The sequence below is a fragment of the Exophiala dermatitidis genome (assembly GCF_000230625.1).
Source record: "Exophiala dermatitidis NIH/UT8656 unplaced genomic scaffold supercont1.1, whole genome shotgun sequence".
Lineage (NCBI taxonomy): Eukaryota > Fungi > Ascomycota > Eurotiomycetes > Chaetothyriales > Herpotrichiellaceae > Exophiala > Exophiala dermatitidis.
This window is the reverse complement of record NW_008751646.1, coordinates 3,636,062-3,653,012: the sequence shown is the minus strand read 5'-3', so window position 1 is coordinate 3,653,012 and position 16,951 is coordinate 3,636,062. Positions and strand designations below refer to the sequence as shown.

Sequence of the window (16,951 nt, the reverse complement as noted above, 5' to 3'; positions counted from 1 at the left end):
TCCGTTCCCATCGGTCTCCGCTCCCCGCCAAACCTGTTCGCTTTTGTTTTCACTCATATCGCTTCTAGTTGTCAGGACGCATCCTCCGAAGAACAAACTACAGTTGGCTTGTCCAGTTCTACAGATCAACACGCCAGCTTGATGGAGCCTCCACCTCCACCTGCGCATCATTTTGATCCTGTGGAGTCTAACATGTACTATATGAGCGGGGCTTTAGATGATGATCTCAATTCACCCGCTCAGTACGAAGAGCGCAGACCCACCGTCAAGCAGCGCATACCTGAACTCGCTCTCCTTGATGACGACCTGCAGGACGCTCGTGAACGATCAAGTGGTGGTCCAGCTCTATCACAAGACTACCTATATTATCGCTTCAAAAAGAAGGGTGACGACTGGAGCTTAGCCAATAGATACCCCATACTGGCGCCTGTCGAGCAAATTGAGAAGCAAGCGACAAAGATCCACCGCGATGGTACGCCCTTGGAACAATTAAAGCGCATGTCACAACTGCGCCGAGACCGGATTACTGAAGCCGTCCAGGAAGCCAATGACCTCGAGTCCGGCGATGCGCACTGGGAAGTGGTCTACATCAAGCCGAGGAAGGAGCTGAAGAGGAACCGTACAGTACACGTCCCCGAGATGGATGTGATACTTGCGCGCAATAGGAGGGGAACAGCTCACACAAAAGCTGCAGTCCGGGAGCCCGCGAAGATTATCAACGAGGGCAAGGCAAAGCCCAGCAAGGGCAAGCAATATGCCGACGACTCCTATGGTCGGTCTAGGAAAGATTCCGGATTGGCTATGCTAGCCGACCGCGTTAGCAATCTACCAGTTTTTGACACTGATGGAATGCCACGAGACGAGCATGGCCCAATACACTTCAATGATACCAACCTTCCGCCTCAGATTCCCCGAGACAAGCCACTAGGGGCCAAGCCGGAACTCAAAAAGGAAGATAAGAGAACAAAGCATGACAAAAGTCAGAAACGGAGCAAGTCGCGCGACCAGCGCGACTCTCACGGAGATGGCATATTCGCTGTCGGCGATGACGGCGACTTGGGCGGGGCCATGGATTCCCTTCCTGATGACATACTATTTGGGGAGCTGCCAACCGATCAACGGGGCCGAAGAGGAAAATCACCCCACGAGCACCCACAGGTTGTTGTTGATGGAAATACTACCCGATCTTACTCTCGCCGCCGTGCTGCGCACGCGGATGCACGAGCTCAGTCGCGCGAGAAGTCTCGCTCCCGTCGAGGCTCGGTGCACTTCCCTGACCAACGTGCACCACAATATTTCGACGCCGGCAGTTCGTCTTCGGAAGCCAGTGAGTCCAGTCACTATGGCTTCGATTACGACGGAAGCTCAAATACTTCGATAGGCAGCCCGGGCGGTGTACCTCGTCGGGGAAGCCTGGTGAATCTACCACCACGCCCAGATACTGTTTATAAGAAACATCATCGAGGGCCCACGCGTTCACTTTCATACGTGGAAAGTCCATACCATGTTGAGCAGCCGGTCATCACTCCAGCGCGGTCGTACCGCAGCTCGTTTGTTACATATGGCAGGCCGCCAGCCGAAGGCGCGCGGTATGAGCGGCCGGCGCGACCTGTGAGATATGCCACAACGCCGCTTCTCGAGGAGAGGCAAGTTGTGTATCGTGATCCGCCACACACACCAGGGATTCGATCTCAAGAAGTGGTCGCTGTGCACCATCCTAGTAATGTTCGACTCGTCCCCGTCGAATCAAGCCTGCCTATTCTGCACTACCCAGAGGACGAAGTCTTCCATGAGCCTTACTACCGCGAAGATATCGACCCGGTCAGCTCGCGACTCGAGGACTACCAGCGTGAGAGGATGAGAGAACCGCTTTTCAGACATCAGTCTGGGGAGCTCAGTGACCGCGACAGGGAGGAGGAGATCCGGATTCGAGAAGACGAAATCCGGAGATTGAGGGGCTTGCGAGAGCAACGGTACTATCATGGGGATAGGGACAGAAGAGAGAGACGTCGGTTTTACTATGATGCTCCCGCGGGACATCATTACTACTATGTTGACTAAGAGCTTGTTGCGAAATATTGGCGTCACAGGGAGCACCAACCGAACCGCTTCACTCTGCGCATGTCTTCCTGTTCCACCCTCGGTCTTCTTTCTTGCAAGATACTTGCGATGGTGGCTACAAACAAGTACACGGAATGTTCAAGTATGAAAATACGAAGAGTAAGAGAAAGCTGCCTACTAAGGATTCCAACTGCCAGTGCCAGTGTGGGAATCCGAACAAGACAGACAAGGAAGGGCAACTTCAAGGTCAGAAGTCCTAATTGAAACTGAAACAAATAGCTGGTATCGGGCAGCAGTACCAAATGGAATGGGTATTATTATGTAGGTATTTTATTAGTATGTATTGTGTATCAAGCTTGTTTATGTTGTCGTTACACAAGGTTTCCCTTCTGGTCTAGGAACTTGAAGAGCGGATTGCAATGATGAGTGATGCATGTGCTTGTTTACTCACTCGGGTCTGTAGTGTCCCAAGTGAAACAAACACCTTGATATTAGCGGTGATCGTACATTACTACTTAGGTAGTTCTCTGGGTACAATCTAGATAAGTGAGTTGACGACACGGTCCCGAAAGAGGACTCGCGGTTTGGTGATATTAGCAGTGATCTTAGAGTTCTACCTAGGTAGGTAGTGCCCTGGGCACGAGCTAGGTAGGTAGGTACGAGTTGATGATGCGGTCCCAGGGGCCAAAACAAGACTGCCGCGTGGTGATGTGATGATATCTGGCTCGGATTCAAGGGCAGCAGCAGCAGCATCCAACTTACTGTTCGAACCATTGCGCTGCAGTTTTGAAACCGATGATGCTGAGGGGAGGACTGTGTAGTACTAGTACCATGGAAAGAGGTCTGTCAAGCATCGATGGACTGGCGTGGCGTCACTGAGAAATGGACTGGCGATCCCTTGCACCTGGTGCCTTGTGCAGCCATGCAGAGTGTTTCCTTACCACTGCTTTCACTGGGAATCGCTGGCGGCCAGGGATTGCCGAAAAGGCCTCTTGGAAGTGCGACGAGCCGGAATGATTCAGCCACTGTACAGTGCGTCCTCAACGGTTTCGAACGGCCATGATAGTGGACATGAACATGGCATGTCGGGTCCGCCGTCAGGTCCGGTCAGCTCAGAACGAGGCTGCCCGTGAGAGTTTGGCACTGGCAAGAATCTGCGGCTGATTCGAGCAAAATAATAAATGTTCATCAAGTGTGGCGCTATATCAACTGGCATCCTGTGCCACGGATTCAGAGATGCCAAGTATAGCCGGCCGTGGAGGTCAATTCTGATCGAGAGAGTTTTGGCATTGCAGTGCTGTTGTTGGTTCTAGGGACATTGAGAGTAACCAGCAACGGTGTCGATCAGGTAACTGGCTTCATCGACGATGGTCATGGCCGACGGGGCACCAAGGAAAGAAATGTTGAATGCCCGTTGGAGGACACCTCGCAGAGTGCCGAGATTGTCTGGACCATGAAGACTCACGCCTACCTCAGATGAGAGCATTGAAAGGAAGGTCAACTTGTCCAGCTGCATCGAAATTGAATTAAAGTGCGAATTCAACTTCGATCCGGAGTGCACACTATTGACTGTGACAGTGATAGGTCAGACACCTTAGCCAGGGAGGTGGAGCTCGTCGAGCTCCGGAAATGCAATCATAACGTCTCGATGTCTGCACCTTCGGATGTTTGAGCGTGTCGTGGGAGCGTCTTGGTCTTGGTCTAGAACCGTGCTTCACAACCATCACGGACCGCTAAGTGATTCTTGCACGCTGCCATGCCTGAGGAGTTTGACGTCGGAGCTGATGAATAGCGCTGAGACCAACGGAGTCGACGGTTACGATACAATAAAATAGAAGACAGACAGGTATCTGCAACACTATCGATTTCGACCAATGCATCGCTCCTTGTCCGTTTGACCATGTGTATTGTAGCTGTGGTGATATTGGCTGCCTTAAAGCCTAGACAGAACTGGAAATCTAGTGTTAGCTTGCGGGCCACGTCGATCAATCCGGAGAGGTTGTGGTACAGTCAACAAATGTCGGTGAGCCTGGTACATCAGCAAACCCAACTTGCAAACATCTGGTCAGTTGCCAAACACATCAATAATGTCTGCTGATTATAGACCCCCTGCAACACTTGCTGTAGTGCTTAAATCAAGGACTGGATTCCGCCCGGCTAGTCGAAAGAGGCCATTCGCCTGAGAGGAGACGGAGTGACCTGCATACTCATCATTCACATCATGTTAGGTCGACAGCGTACCGCCTAGTCAGTGATAACATGGTTGTTTATTTGTTCGCCTATTACTTGTTGGAGATCGCTGCTGGTCAACAGTCCGCCTCGAGGCCCCAATGTCTGGGGTTGAAAGAAAGGACAAATCGAGCACTGGGGACAGCTCCTCTTACTGTATTCGAACCCCCTGCTCGGAGATGTTGCACGAGCTTGTAGACGCGAGTTGCACGCCCGGTCAGAACCTCAAGGTTGGATGTAGTGGTGGTGACGAGACTCCTGGGCCAAATGCCTTCGGAGGGAGGCCAGCGTCGAGGGAATTGCAGCTTGGACTGTACCACCTCGATACCCAGAAAGGATGCGATGTGACATGTTTGTGCCTGGGGGTACTATTTTATCATCCAGTGCTGTCACAGGCTCGCACCATCGACATATCTAGCCGGGCTAGAGGTCACTGTTATTAAGTTAATGTATCTTAATTTTACCTTTTGATGTGACTTTCTGGCTTTTTGAGGCTCCTTTTCACCAAGCTGCGTGCCGGACCGTCCGAGGACAGGTCTAGGGTGGTCGTGCAGGCACACAGCTTCTCGCCTCGATCCTCAGCATCCACCCCTCAGTCGTCGCACGCCATTTCAGGTGTTTCTGGAGGCCTTTAGGAACACGGGGGAGGGTTCTTCTGGGGCAGAAATTGATGGGTTGGAGGAGTCGAGTCGACTTGAGCCGACTCGTGTCGATCGACAGCGCGGATGGTGCCAATGAGCGGTACTAGTAGAGCGGGCAAGCGACTACCAAATAGAGAAAGGCCAGAGAAGCTCGCAGGGTCCGAAGCCACCAACAGCGGCTATTCCATGTGCCATGATTAGGCGTGCACAGACTAGAGAAGAGGAGCAGCAGTAGGAGGCTTTTTGGGCTGGCCTGGGGGAGGGAAGATGGAAAGTATCGCAGCAAGAGTGGATACAGATGATGAGGGCGAGGTTGATGATTGACCGATGGAGGCGATGGGCGATGGGAGTTTGCCGGGGGTTGAAGTTGGCGCAGCCCGCAAGCGAACAACTTGAACTCTTCCCGCGCAACCTGCAGCCTCCAAGGTCACACTGAGAATGCAGTGGTGCAGTTCGAGTGACCGCGTTATTAGTAGCGTTGTTGGAAATCGTGCTCAGTCTAATTGATCACTGGTTGGCAAGGCATTACACACCGAGACCCCCGAGACTCTGAGCTTCCCCTTCTGGTAGTCGGGCTGATGCTAATGCTGACGCTGTTGAGGTGAAACGTTGTTGTTCAATTCATCTGAGAGAAAGAAAAAGTCTGTGGACTGCGTGACTGCTTAAGACCTCAGTAAGGAGCCTGCCTAAAGAAGCCCCATCGTGCCTCCGTAGCCCTATCGGCCGCTGGGACCAGTGAACCCCCGAAGTGCAGCCCAAGCCCAAGCCTTCGAGTTCCAGTTCCAGTTCCAAGCCAAAGCCCGGCCCCATTGTTAGGGTCTCCCACTACCCGCTAGCTGCCGAGCCCTTCCTGGCCGATACCCTGGAAGCTCCCTAGAAGTTGCTACTATAGCTGCCTAGATCGCCTGCTCATCTGCTCCAACTCACCTTCCAGTAGGTGCCAGTCCCACTGCGTCACAACTAGCTGGGCTACTACTACGGGCCTCTCCACCTACGCACGTAGACACATCCGCTGTCACATCGCACACTCTGCTACTCGCTAATAATGTTACAGCCAGCTACATTGTAGCTGAGCAGGAATCCATCTCACTGCTGCCACCCACTCACTCACCACTCCCACCCTGCCTGACCAGTCCATATCTCGATTGATTGATTGACGGATTGATTTGCTTGCTGCTTGCTTGCATCTGTCTGACACCGCATCGCAGACACAAGGGTTAGCATCTCGCCAATCCTCCTCCTCCACCTGTTCAATCCTCCCACCATCACCGTTAACCGTGACGACCACAACTGCGAATCTCCCACTTTTGGCTGCTTGCTGGCCGCGCCCTCAAAACAACTTCCTCGACCTCGCCCGTTACACATAATCTTGCATCCCTTTTCTCCCTCATCCTCGTTCGCCAAACATTCTCCAGCTTTGTGGCGTCCTTGCATACTGTACGAGCCGAACAGTACCGCCATTTAGCTTTCGATACTCGATCTTATTTCTCTGGTGGCATCATTCGACCTGGGCAGCCACTCACCGCATTCACTTGACGGCCGTCTGATCCTCCTCTGCCGCCTCCTCCCGTCAATGAGATACCAACGTCCCACGACCTGAAAACGAACCAGCGAAATAATGCCCTCATAATCTGTCCAACCATCTTGTACTCCAACCACTTTATCAGTTGTCAAGCTGAATCCTCATGGCTCAAGCCATGGACGCCCATGCGAGTTTCGTTTTCCTTCTTGATAACGTGCCCAAGTGGAAAACCACGATTGACGAATTATCAGCCCATGCCGACCAAAAGCATGCCGAATTTGTTGCCGACTACGCTCGTCTGGTGAGTCAAATCAAACCAAAACGCCGGAGGTCGCCCTCGATATCATCGATCCGTACAGACGACAACGAACAAATCGATTCGCATGAGGATGCTATCCCAAGCATTGAGAACGCACCCACCCCTCTCAGCCGCGTAGAGATCAATCCTCTTGAAGCGGGAAATAAGTACCTCTACGCACAGGCAAGGAGGAGAAGGAGACCGGGCACTTCGATCCGCTCGGGGGCTTCAGGGCCTCAAAAGTTCAGGAACAAAAATCAAGTCGTCGTGTATTACGATGCTTATCTACAGGAACAGCTGGACTCTATGGTGAAGACCATCGGGGTCGGTCGAAACAATCTACGCAAGGGGAAAAACGCTCTCGTTGCGGCCAAGGGGTTTTCTCTTCCTTCCATATCTGCGCGGACCAGTAGAGGATATCCCTCTCTTGATAGCATCCGTGGGACGCCTTCGGTATCCCGCAGCTCCTCGCCGATGGTGTCGGAAAAGAAGCCTGCTGGCCCGCCCAGGCCGTCAACACCAGGAGATGAAACATCTTTCTTCCTAGTTGACAAAGAGCTAGAGTCGGTGCAGTCCCTCTGTGAGACCGCGGCTCATCAATTCCTCCGAGATGGCGATTGCAAAACAGAACTTGACACCATACGTCAAAAGTTTGATTCGGTGCTTGCCCAGGCTGCTGTGGTGGCGGAAGCCCTCAAGAACTTGCCGCAGCAAAATCAGCAACGGGCGGACGCTGACCGTGACAACTCAGACAACACCCATAGCTGTGGGGAATCGGAGGCCACACTCTCCACCCAGCCATCCCTCGACATTCTTCATACCCCCAAGTTGGGTACTGGCATGGAACGCAGCCACTTGATGATCAGTCATACGCTGGAAGATATGAAGTCTCGTGGAGCATTCTTCAGTACTCCTGCCGCTTCTGGTGTCAATAATGGCATGGCGGCCGATAACATTGAGGTGGACGACGCCAGCGACCAAAGTTCCATCGTCGTCGACATCACGCAATTTCGTATGACCAACCCAAGGAGGACAAGGGCGTGAGCAGTTGAGTTGAGTAACCAGACATATCCGATTGTGACTGGTCCAACTATTTTTGTGTTGTTTTTGGTTGCGTTTCAGCGTGTTTAATTTATTCCAGCATGTTTTTTCAGCCTTTAGCGCGGATTGTTTGATCTTCGACGTGTGCCGAGGGAACTGCATGGGGGAGTGATAGGGTTTAGGCATGCCTCCACCGCTGGATTGTGCTGACATGAGGTTCGGCTTTCTGGTTTGGATTGATGCCCGCTTCTTGGTGACCGGGTGTTCACCGGAGTGGGATCAAAGCAAGGTTGGGTGTAGAGGCCGGTTCAATATGTGAAAGTTGCGCATTGAAGGGAGGGCAGCAAAATGGGTGGAATATGCCTTGCCGTCCTGTTTGGCCATACGCAGAGCACAGTCTCGTTGCCAGTGATGGAGCGATGTGCTGAAGAGGTGATGGCCACAGTCGGAGCAAAATGTCCATCAAGGCATCTCGGACTGGAGCCAAAGCACACTTTCCGCTATTGGTCTGATTCAAGAATGGTTAGGTGGACATCTAGCTGGGCTGAAATATGTACAAAGAGATATGGGCACGAATTTCCAGAATGTTACGGCCGTGATCAGAGTATGGATGTACCTAGGAAGCAGGTCGGACTGGGTATTAGGGACTGGATGGATTGAGGTGCATGGACTGGGAAGGATAGCTACGTCCACGGCCTAGGCTATGTCAAGTTCTGGGTTGACAACGGCCAGCTAATATCTTATGAACATCCGCTGTCTCTTCCACATGCTAGCATTGGTCTCTTCAGGAAGTACTGTAGGTGTAACCAGTGGTGGACTGGACGACTTTGATTGCTCGGCTCTAATATTCTAATCTAGGTTGTCTGGACCTTGCTCTCCCAGTACTACCAGTAGCCACCCGTAGTGTTTGCTGCACGCAAGCTTCTTTGATTTTCCCCGACCATCTTGAAACATAGAGGCGGTATGATTTGAGGCTTAGGGTAACAGCTCCGGTCAATTGGTACCGGACACATGTACCATGCCGACCCAGCGATGACGGTCACGAGGCTAAATCTGGCGAGAACCATTGTACGGCCACACTCGACCAAGTAGCAGGTTTGCCATTGTCGATGGTTAATGGTAGACTCGGACCGTGATTGACTCGTGACAAAGAAAATCGGGTTTTCGAGCAAGGCCTCCGCTGATACAAAGAGCTTCGATAAGGATGCTTGAGACCGTTTTCTATGGTGACGATGCTAGCCCAGTCCCAGCTGCACATGGTTATGCCCAGATAAAAGAGCGCATCGCCCCATGGCGTCACGAGTTAGGTGAAATGAATGATGGGTGGGATGACAGCTCTTTTCCCACAATCGATATTGGCTGGGTCCTCGTGACCACACTCAAATGCTGGATAAAGTCGTTCATTGTCGGTAGGAATAAGGTAATTTCCAGCTCGGGGCAGCTTGTTTGGCGAAGGGTTGTGGTACTTGCGTCGATCATATGGAGCTTGATTTGAGCGAGCGAGCAAGCTGTGCTTCCGTGATTTCTGGCTTTGTCGATTTCAACCTCCATTGCTTGTTATGGTCACCCCAGCAGCAGCGTTGGTTGCCTGTTGTTCGGCAGCCTTGAGCCGGGCCTCCTGGACAACACCCCAGAACAGCTTCTTTTTGACATCACTGGCCAGCAGACCAGCAATCTCCTCAGATGCGATCTTGTTCCCACCTCGGACAATCTTCTCCAGTGAGCCATCACGGACAACTCTAAAATTCTGATCTGCACTGCCGGCCAAGCCTTGGGTGCGCCGAGCCATGCTGCTAGCACCTGTGCGTTGTTTCTTAGCGGCCTCTCTGATTTTACCAGCATGGTCGGCGATCTGCTTGTTAGCATAGTCGCGGTTGGTGAACAGTGGAGATTGCGACAACGTTGAAGTCCAATATTTGTTCCACAGGAGACCCAGAAGATGGGTGTCCAGAGTCGACTTGTAGTGTGTGACTTCCAGAGCGTAGTATGAATTGGCGTGGGCTCCAAAGTCTTCGATCTTTCCCATAGGAATGGCCTGGAACTCGTCACTATCGTCGGTGAAAGAACTCTTGTCACCTTGTGGCCGCTGTCCTTCCGGGTAGGTTCTAAACGCCCCGATCTCGACCTTGCCTGCGCTCACCGTGCGGTCCGGGTCGATGACGACCGCAACGAACGGGTCATTAACCATCTGATGCGTCATCTGGGTGTTGACGTCGATTCCCGACAGCCAGCATCCATAGCCCGGGTGCGAGTGGTACCAGCCCACGGCGTTTTCGAGCTGCCCACCTCCTTCCCGCGACGCAATCCCGAAATTCACCATGTATTCGTCCGCATCGCTGTGTGCGTTTACCCGCGTCTCGGTCCCTTCGACGGGTAGTCTGAATGCGTCCGTGATGACCAATGACCGCCCAGACACGTAGCCGATCATCAGCCCCATGATCTCCAGATTTCCGCCCGATCGTGCGTGTATCGTCATCTTTAACAGCGCCAGTGCTGATATCCGTACGTGGGTGAAGTAGTTGGGGTCTTTTTTCCATGGCGCAGCGTCTTGCAGTGCTTTGTAGGCCGCTGGGTCTGGTAGGTTGTACAGGGCATTTTGGCTCGGGTCGACCGTGATGATGTCGTTTTCGGCCTCCCAGGTCCGCATGGCAGATAGGGTGGACATGACACCGGGAGAGGGAGAGAAACGCTTGTCAGTCGGTGTATCTATCTGCAATGCTGAGCGGATACACTAAAGGGATTGCGGCTGCGAATGCTCGACGGCTTGGGACACTGTCAGTACTTTTAACAAAAGAGGCGACTGGTACTGCTTGATGTCGGTCGAGTGACCATGGCGGGGATTCTGCCGGTGCACCTCAGGCTCTCGCAGGCGGTGAAGACGACGAGGCTGAGGTTTTGCTTAGTAACCGGTAGATTGAATCATTGGGCAGCCTTGTCCGATCCAATTGAGGTTAGTTCGACTACTGTCGCAGTCGTTGCTCTGCCAACGCCATCAACAACTGACTTGCGGACATTGACCATCTTCGTCCAAACCCACCACTCGTACGTGATTCGACCGACGCCGCGACCACTTGGTGACCATATTCTGTCCATGTCCTTTCCCTTGTGTCTTCTTCGAACCCGAAGCTGCCAGTTCAGTCACGGTCTGTCTGTCTCTGTCACGGCGGTCGAACCTTGCTTCTGAGAGAAACTTCATCAACTGTCCAGCTCGGCCGCGAGCGCCGCCCATCGCCGAAATGCCTGCGCCAATGGACACGAGCTATCTAACTACCCAGGTCACGACGATTATAGGCCAATTGCATACCATCTTCGACGAGATTGGCGTGCCGCGCAATGAACGAGAATCCCGAGAGACAGAGCTGTTTGCAGCGTTGTCCGAGACTTTGCATAACCAGCTACGCCTGGTAAACAAGTGCGTCCGCGACGTCTACAAACTTGGGCAGAAGCCGACTTGTATCTAGCTGTTGTACTGACCCATATGTGTCCTGTTGCTTAGTGAGAAAACCGAAATGACCGAAGAAGCGCAAAACATCATCAAGACCATTAAACAAATGGAAGCATCGCTGGACGATGAAAAGGACAGAGGCTATGACCTAGACACTACCGGCTTGCGCGTCACATACCCGCTCATCGATTGTCTACGCGACCTCAAGGAGAAATACAACGTCGTTAGCAGATTACACCGCGAACGTTTCGAGCAAGTCAAGAAACTCGTGCAGGCTCTCGAGTCCTACTCTTCACATCTCGAGTCGTCCTTCGTCAAAATCCGGTTACCGCCGACATCCTCCACCACCTGCCCACCAAACTTTGACCTTTCTCCATCATATGTCGCAACCCTCGACGATGAGTTCTCTAGAGTCTATGACGAATACAACAGACGAGTCGTCGTCGTCCAACAAACTGCAGAAGAAATCGTGAGACTGTGGTCAGAATTGGGGATCCCACAAGCACAGACGGACTCGATGATTGTACAGAATTATCGCGACTCTCCAGAACAATTAGGTCTTCATCAAGCTGACATGGATCGTCTCCGAAGTCGGCGTGACAAGTTGCTTGATGAAAAAAAGAGTCGCGAAAAGAGGTTGGCGGACCTGAAGAAGAACATTGAGACGCTGTGGGACCGGCTCGGGATAGAAGAGGCGGACAGAAAAGCGTTTCTGGCTGCTAACCGCGGCTGTGGCTTACGAACCATCAACGAGTTCGAAGACGAACTGGCGCGACTGAATGAGCTAAAGAGACAGAATCTTCATCTGTTTGTTGAGGACGCGCGGGTCAGGCTTCAAGAGCTTTGGGACGCTCTGTACTTTTCGGAGGAGGAGATGCTCGATTTCACCCCAGCCTTTTCGGACGTGTACAGCGACGCTCTGCTGTCCGCTCACGAGGCGGAAATCGAGAGATTAACGACTCTCAAAGAACAGCGAGCCCCGACATTAGCAGCCGTCGAGAAGTACAGATCTCTAATTGCCGACCGTGATGCCTTGGCGGCGTCTGCCAGCGACGCGTCCAGATTGCTGCTCAAGCCGCAAAAGGGAGAGAAGCGCGATCCTGGTAAACTACTCAGAGAAGAGAAGATGAGAAAACGGATAGCCAAAGAACTGCCAAAAGTCACTGCGGAGTTGAAGAAGGTGTTGCAAAAGTACGAGGATGAATATGGTCGACCATTTTTGGTGCACGGTGAAAGATTTCTCGACGAGCTCGAAGAAGCCGAAGTCAAAGCACCTCCAGCACGATCCAAGACGCCGAATGGCCTACCGCCGAGATCAAAGACTCCTGCGCAGTCTGCCAAACCGGCAGTTAGCGCCTCAAAGCCCGCTTCATCTGCTCGACCGCAAAGCGTGATGAGAGCAGCTCCGCCTCGGTCAACCACGAAGACACCCACAGCCACGGCTGGGACGAGCAGACAACAACACGGAGCATCTGTTTCGACGGCCGCGGCGTCACATCCCCAGACAAGGTCTCCTTCCAAGATACCGGCTCGCGTGCCATTGGGTAATTTGAAACATGGTAGCAATTCGCCTGAACGACGTCCTGCCCAGCATCAAGCATCGTCATCGCGCAACAACATTCCCCAGGAACCGGTGCAGCAAAACTTCTCGCAAAGTGTTAGAACAATGGGACCCCCTCGGGCCCCTCCGCCCAAGATGAGAGATCTTTTTGTTGCCCCTGAGTCGAGTCAAGGTACTGGGACAATGATGACGGGTTCTTCTTCTTCTCAATCGCAGCATCCTGCAGTACCACCTTCTTCCACCCGACCCACCAGCACCATATCCTCGGGATCGAACGAGAGCGGTCGCTATGTCCGGCCTATAAGTCCTGAAGACGTGTATGACGATCGAGAAAGAATGTCATACATGTCGGCATCTTTGATAAATCGTGACAGACAGCAGCAGCAACAACAATATCACCAGCCCGACTCTTACTTTTCGCATCCACCCTCTCAAACGAGCGGATCAATACGCAATGGTTTTGATCGTAGCACAACCACTCGTCCTCCTCATCCTTCAGCACCACCTTCAGCAGCCATGTCTGTCACGTCTAGACAGACGTCGAACACGTCATCAAATCTGACCACTGGCACGACAGCCAGCGGGAGCGAAAACTGGGAAACCTATTCGGACGGTTCGGAAATGGAACCTGAACGAGACGTCCGCAATACTTACTATTCCAAAATGCAAGCCAGCGCCGGTGCAGGTGGGACGACGACGAATGCGCTGGGGATGGGCACTGGCTTGAATGGCAACTTGAAGAGACCCATGACAGCAGGTAAAGATGCGTTGGGAACCTCTTCTGCTGCTGGACATACACATGGACATACACATGGCCATGGACAAATGGGACCTCCGCCTGCTAAGATCAGAGTGAATGCTCATTCGCATAGCCAGAGCCAGCATCACGCCGAGGACAACGAGCGACACCATCACCACCACCCTCAATTGCATCACCATCAGAAACAACAGCTCCATGCAGCTGCAGCACATTACCACGGCCCGCCGTCTCAGTATGAGCGGTTTCGAGAGATGTCGGATGAGAACGTTGACACCAGTGTTGGTGTTGGTGTTGGTGCTGGCACAAGCGTCCGAGTTGAAGGCAGCGATGCGGCTTGGAGCACGGAGCTGGAAGAGACATATTGATTGTCGAACTTACTACTTACTGTACCCACTCCACTGGCGGTTTCTCTGGCTCAAAAAGGGCGGGTGGTGTCTCTGACGTCTCTCTCGGAGCCTTGTAGACTCGATCCGCTTGCTTCGATAACTATCAGGTCCGTTGGTTGATATTGTATGCTTTTTGAGGCTGTTTGTGTTCTTGCTTGTCTGGGTGGCGCGGCTTGGATTCGGGTTGTCTTCTACAGGTCACTACGTGGACTTGCCTGCAGTGTTCGGGCTCTGTATTCATTTGCAATGCAAGGCGAAAAAAAGGAAGGGTGACGGACCGGGACGGTGTTGACTTTGACAGTAAAGAGCAGAGCAGAGATGACTTGTTTTCTTTTTTTGGGCTTTCTGTCTTCGAAAGACTCGAGGTACTACTGTACTACCAGTACTGTACTGTACTTTAGGTACCTTACTTGGAACGTGATAACGACTACTACTACTACTTACTTACTTAGTTTATTGCCCTTTTTCTGCAACTCAACTTTTATTCGATTCGTTCATTCGGTGGTCTGTGATATTGCTTTAGCTTTTGTGTAAACCTCAGACGCCGAGCTTGCTAATTCTGACGCCCATGCCGATGCCGACAGCTGCAACTGTACATATGTATACCGAATTTGACATGTCCATTTTTGCGATTTTTCGACCAGGCAGTCCCAAATCGCCAAACAAACAGGAGACCACAAAGGGCCCAAGTACAACCAATGTGAGCAAGTCAGAGGCCTTCTGAAGAAGGCTATATGTGTACAATCATCAGGACAATTCGCAAAACGGCTTGACTCCAGAACATCCTGCCCTTCCCTGTCCTGTCCGCCCTGCCCTGTGTGGTACTGGTATTGCATGCGTAACCCCTCAACAATTCAAATCCCAATCCTTCATCATAACCTGACTGAACCCTTTTCAGCCTTGGGGAGTTTCAAACACCTCGTTCCAGTAATCTTTGACACGATCACATATTCCTTTTTTGCCCTTCCAGCAACCGAACTGATGCTCATATTCACAGGCGGTGCCCTTGATTTCCTCCCAAAACCGCTTTTCGACATCGAACCCAAACATTTCAACAGCACGAACCGGGTCCATCCAGCATCGTACCCAGGTTCCATTGCTGTCGCGAGTGGGCCCACCAGACCCAATTACCTGCGCCGAAAAGTCACGGGTCTGCTCGCCAAAGATGGTGGCCGGGTTGAACTTGGGGAAATTGGCATGGATGAAGAAGGGCTTGACGGCTTGATTATTGCCTGTACTTTTGGTGACTGTCTTCTGATGATGCTCGTTCCATCTGTCCTGGGCAATAGCATAATCGGGTCTAGGGTCGTGTTGGGCCATGGCACTTCCGATGAAATTGCCCGAGGAGTCAATCCGACCCAGAGCCTTGACAGGTTCAAAGACGGGATAGAAGGGTTCGTTGACAGCCGTGGCAGCCCAGGCAAAGGTCTCCTTGTCTCCCTCGCCAGGAGCGCCCTGGGAAAGCAAGGGGTAATAATAATTGGGACCATAGAAATTGTAATAAGTTGCCAACATCAGTCCCAGACTGTGCTTGGACTTTGAAAACATCAGCTCGCCCGATTCAACCGCCGACCGAGTGTTGAGGGGCGGGATGTCTTTGATGTTGGCAATTTCAAAGTAATAGGGCGATTCCGAGGCATACCAGAAATCCGGCCAGACAACCATCCCCGTACGGTTGAAGGGCTCCGCTAGGAACAAATCGAGCGGGTCGTACAGAGGAAATGCGTCCGAGTCAATCAGGAGCACCTCTTCAAAGGAGGAAAAGAGGACCGACATGATTTTATACTGAAACCGCTCGATCGACACCCTGGATTCCGCAGCCTGGAATATGTCTGCGAAGATGACACATTTGGCGTTTAGCGTGGGCAACACCTCATTGCAGATTTTGGCATCGTAATCGGCCGCATCGGCCAGGAACACTTCTACTGGCAATAGCGACCACGTCCTCCGAAGCATGCGCAGCGAAATCACCAGGACAGGTAGCTGCTCAAACCCTGCCGTCATGACAATACCCCTGGTGTCTGGCTCATAAGGCATCTTGGGAGGACTCTTCTTCAGTTCGCCAACAAAGTTCGAATGTGCCTCCCGCATCCGTCTGATATCTGCCGTGTCCATGAACAATATATCCGGTCGCTGGTGGTTGTGGGACGGGTCGAACCCAATATCCAACTTCTGGGGCACCACGGCCTCCGGAGGATGCTCGCAGTTGGGGTCATTGCGCGAAATAATGTGATATAGATCTCGCCAGAAGGCGGCCTGGCTTTTCAACAAGGGATTGGTTGGCTTCGCATCGGTGGGAGCAGACAGAGCTGCGGGCAGGGCTTCTTGAACCGGGCGCGGTAGAAGAGAATGGACGAAGAGGACAAAGCAGATCAAGCCCAGCAGCTGGGCCACGAAGAGGCCTTTTCGACGATGCCATGATCGGGAGAGGGTTCGGGGTCGAGGAAGGAGCATGGTCTCGCATCGTAGGAGGGCAGGACGTAGGACATCAGGGAGCAGCCATGTTGGCAGAGCAGGTGGGAGAGGGTGACGAGATACGCATTCACCAGTAGGATAGGTAGAGGTAGCAGCAGCAGACGGGACTGGATTGCTGAAGCAGATGCGCGTCGAGGGGAGTCACAGGCGTTGAAATCAAGGACGACAAAGCAGACCTAGAAGAGTCGGCCACGTACACAGGCACTGGCAGTGATCCGGACACTCGGACTGCATGAAATGAGGAACCCTGCAGTGGCCGAAGGGGAAGAACGGCGCCGGTGCAGTAGCAGAGGTGGATAGGTGGATGGAGAGAGTGGAAAAGAGGACACAGGACTCAACGGACTTGTTCATCAGATGCCCAGTGGACGGTGAATGGCCGAATTGGACCCTGACTCTGACTGGAGTCAAGATGACGACGACTACGATTAGTGGACAGGAGCTGGAAAACTGGAGCAGGAGCTGTACAATTAGGTGAAGCTGAAGCTTGAAGGTTGAAGCTGGAGAACTGCAATGGTAGGGTTCCGAGAATGAC

General features: G+C 52.5%; 5 protein-coding genes across 5 annotated transcripts; 3 read left to right on the top strand and 2 right to left on the bottom strand.

Moving 5' to 3' along the window:
* Nucleotides 1-192: 192 nt before the first annotated feature.
* Nucleotides 193-2,061, top strand: HMPREF1120_01296 (uncharacterized protein; the record flags this gene model as incomplete). Its single annotated transcript, XM_009155309.1, has 1 exon — nt 193-2,061. The coding sequence occupies one exon, from the start codon at nt 193-195 to the stop codon at nt 2,059-2,061; it is 1,869 nt and encodes a 622-aa protein (XP_009153557.1).
* Nucleotides 2,062-5,870: 3,809 nt separating this feature from the next.
* On the top strand, nt 5,871-8,666 carry HMPREF1120_01295 (uncharacterized protein). Its single transcript, XM_009155308.1, has one exon. It carries the CDS (start codon nt 6,617-6,619, stop codon nt 7,793-7,795), a length of 1,179 nt encoding a protein of 392 aa, XP_009153556.1. The 5' UTR covers nt 5,871-6,616; the 3' UTR covers nt 7,796-8,666.
* A 666-nt stretch (nt 8,667-9,332) lies between these two features.
* Nucleotides 9,333-10,457, bottom strand: HMPREF1120_01294 (COP9 signalosome complex subunit 5; the record flags this gene model as incomplete). Its single annotated transcript, XM_009155307.1, has 1 exon — nt 9,333-10,457. The coding sequence occupies one exon, from the start codon at nt 10,455-10,457 to the stop codon at nt 9,333-9,335; it is 1,125 nt and encodes a 374-aa protein (XP_009153555.1).
* A 372-nt stretch (nt 10,458-10,829) lies between these two features.
* On the top strand, nt 10,830-15,499 carry HMPREF1120_01293 (uncharacterized protein). The gene is made up of 3 exons (XM_009155306.1): nt 10,830-11,204; nt 11,289-14,644; nt 14,942-15,499. Exons 1-2 carry the CDS (start codon nt 11,029-11,031, stop codon nt 13,921-13,923), a joined length of 2,811 nt encoding a protein of 936 aa, XP_009153554.1. The 5' UTR covers nt 10,830-11,028; the 3' UTR covers nt 13,924-14,644; nt 14,942-15,499.
* HMPREF1120_01292 (alpha 1,2-mannosyltransferase) lies at nt 14,839-16,398 on the bottom strand (the record flags this gene model as incomplete). The annotated part of the gene is made up of 1 exon (XM_009155305.1): nt 14,839-16,398. One exon carries the CDS (start codon nt 16,396-16,398, stop codon nt 14,839-14,841), a length of 1,560 nt encoding a protein of 519 aa, XP_009153553.1.
* Between the last annotated feature and the right edge of the window lie 553 nt (nt 16,399-16,951).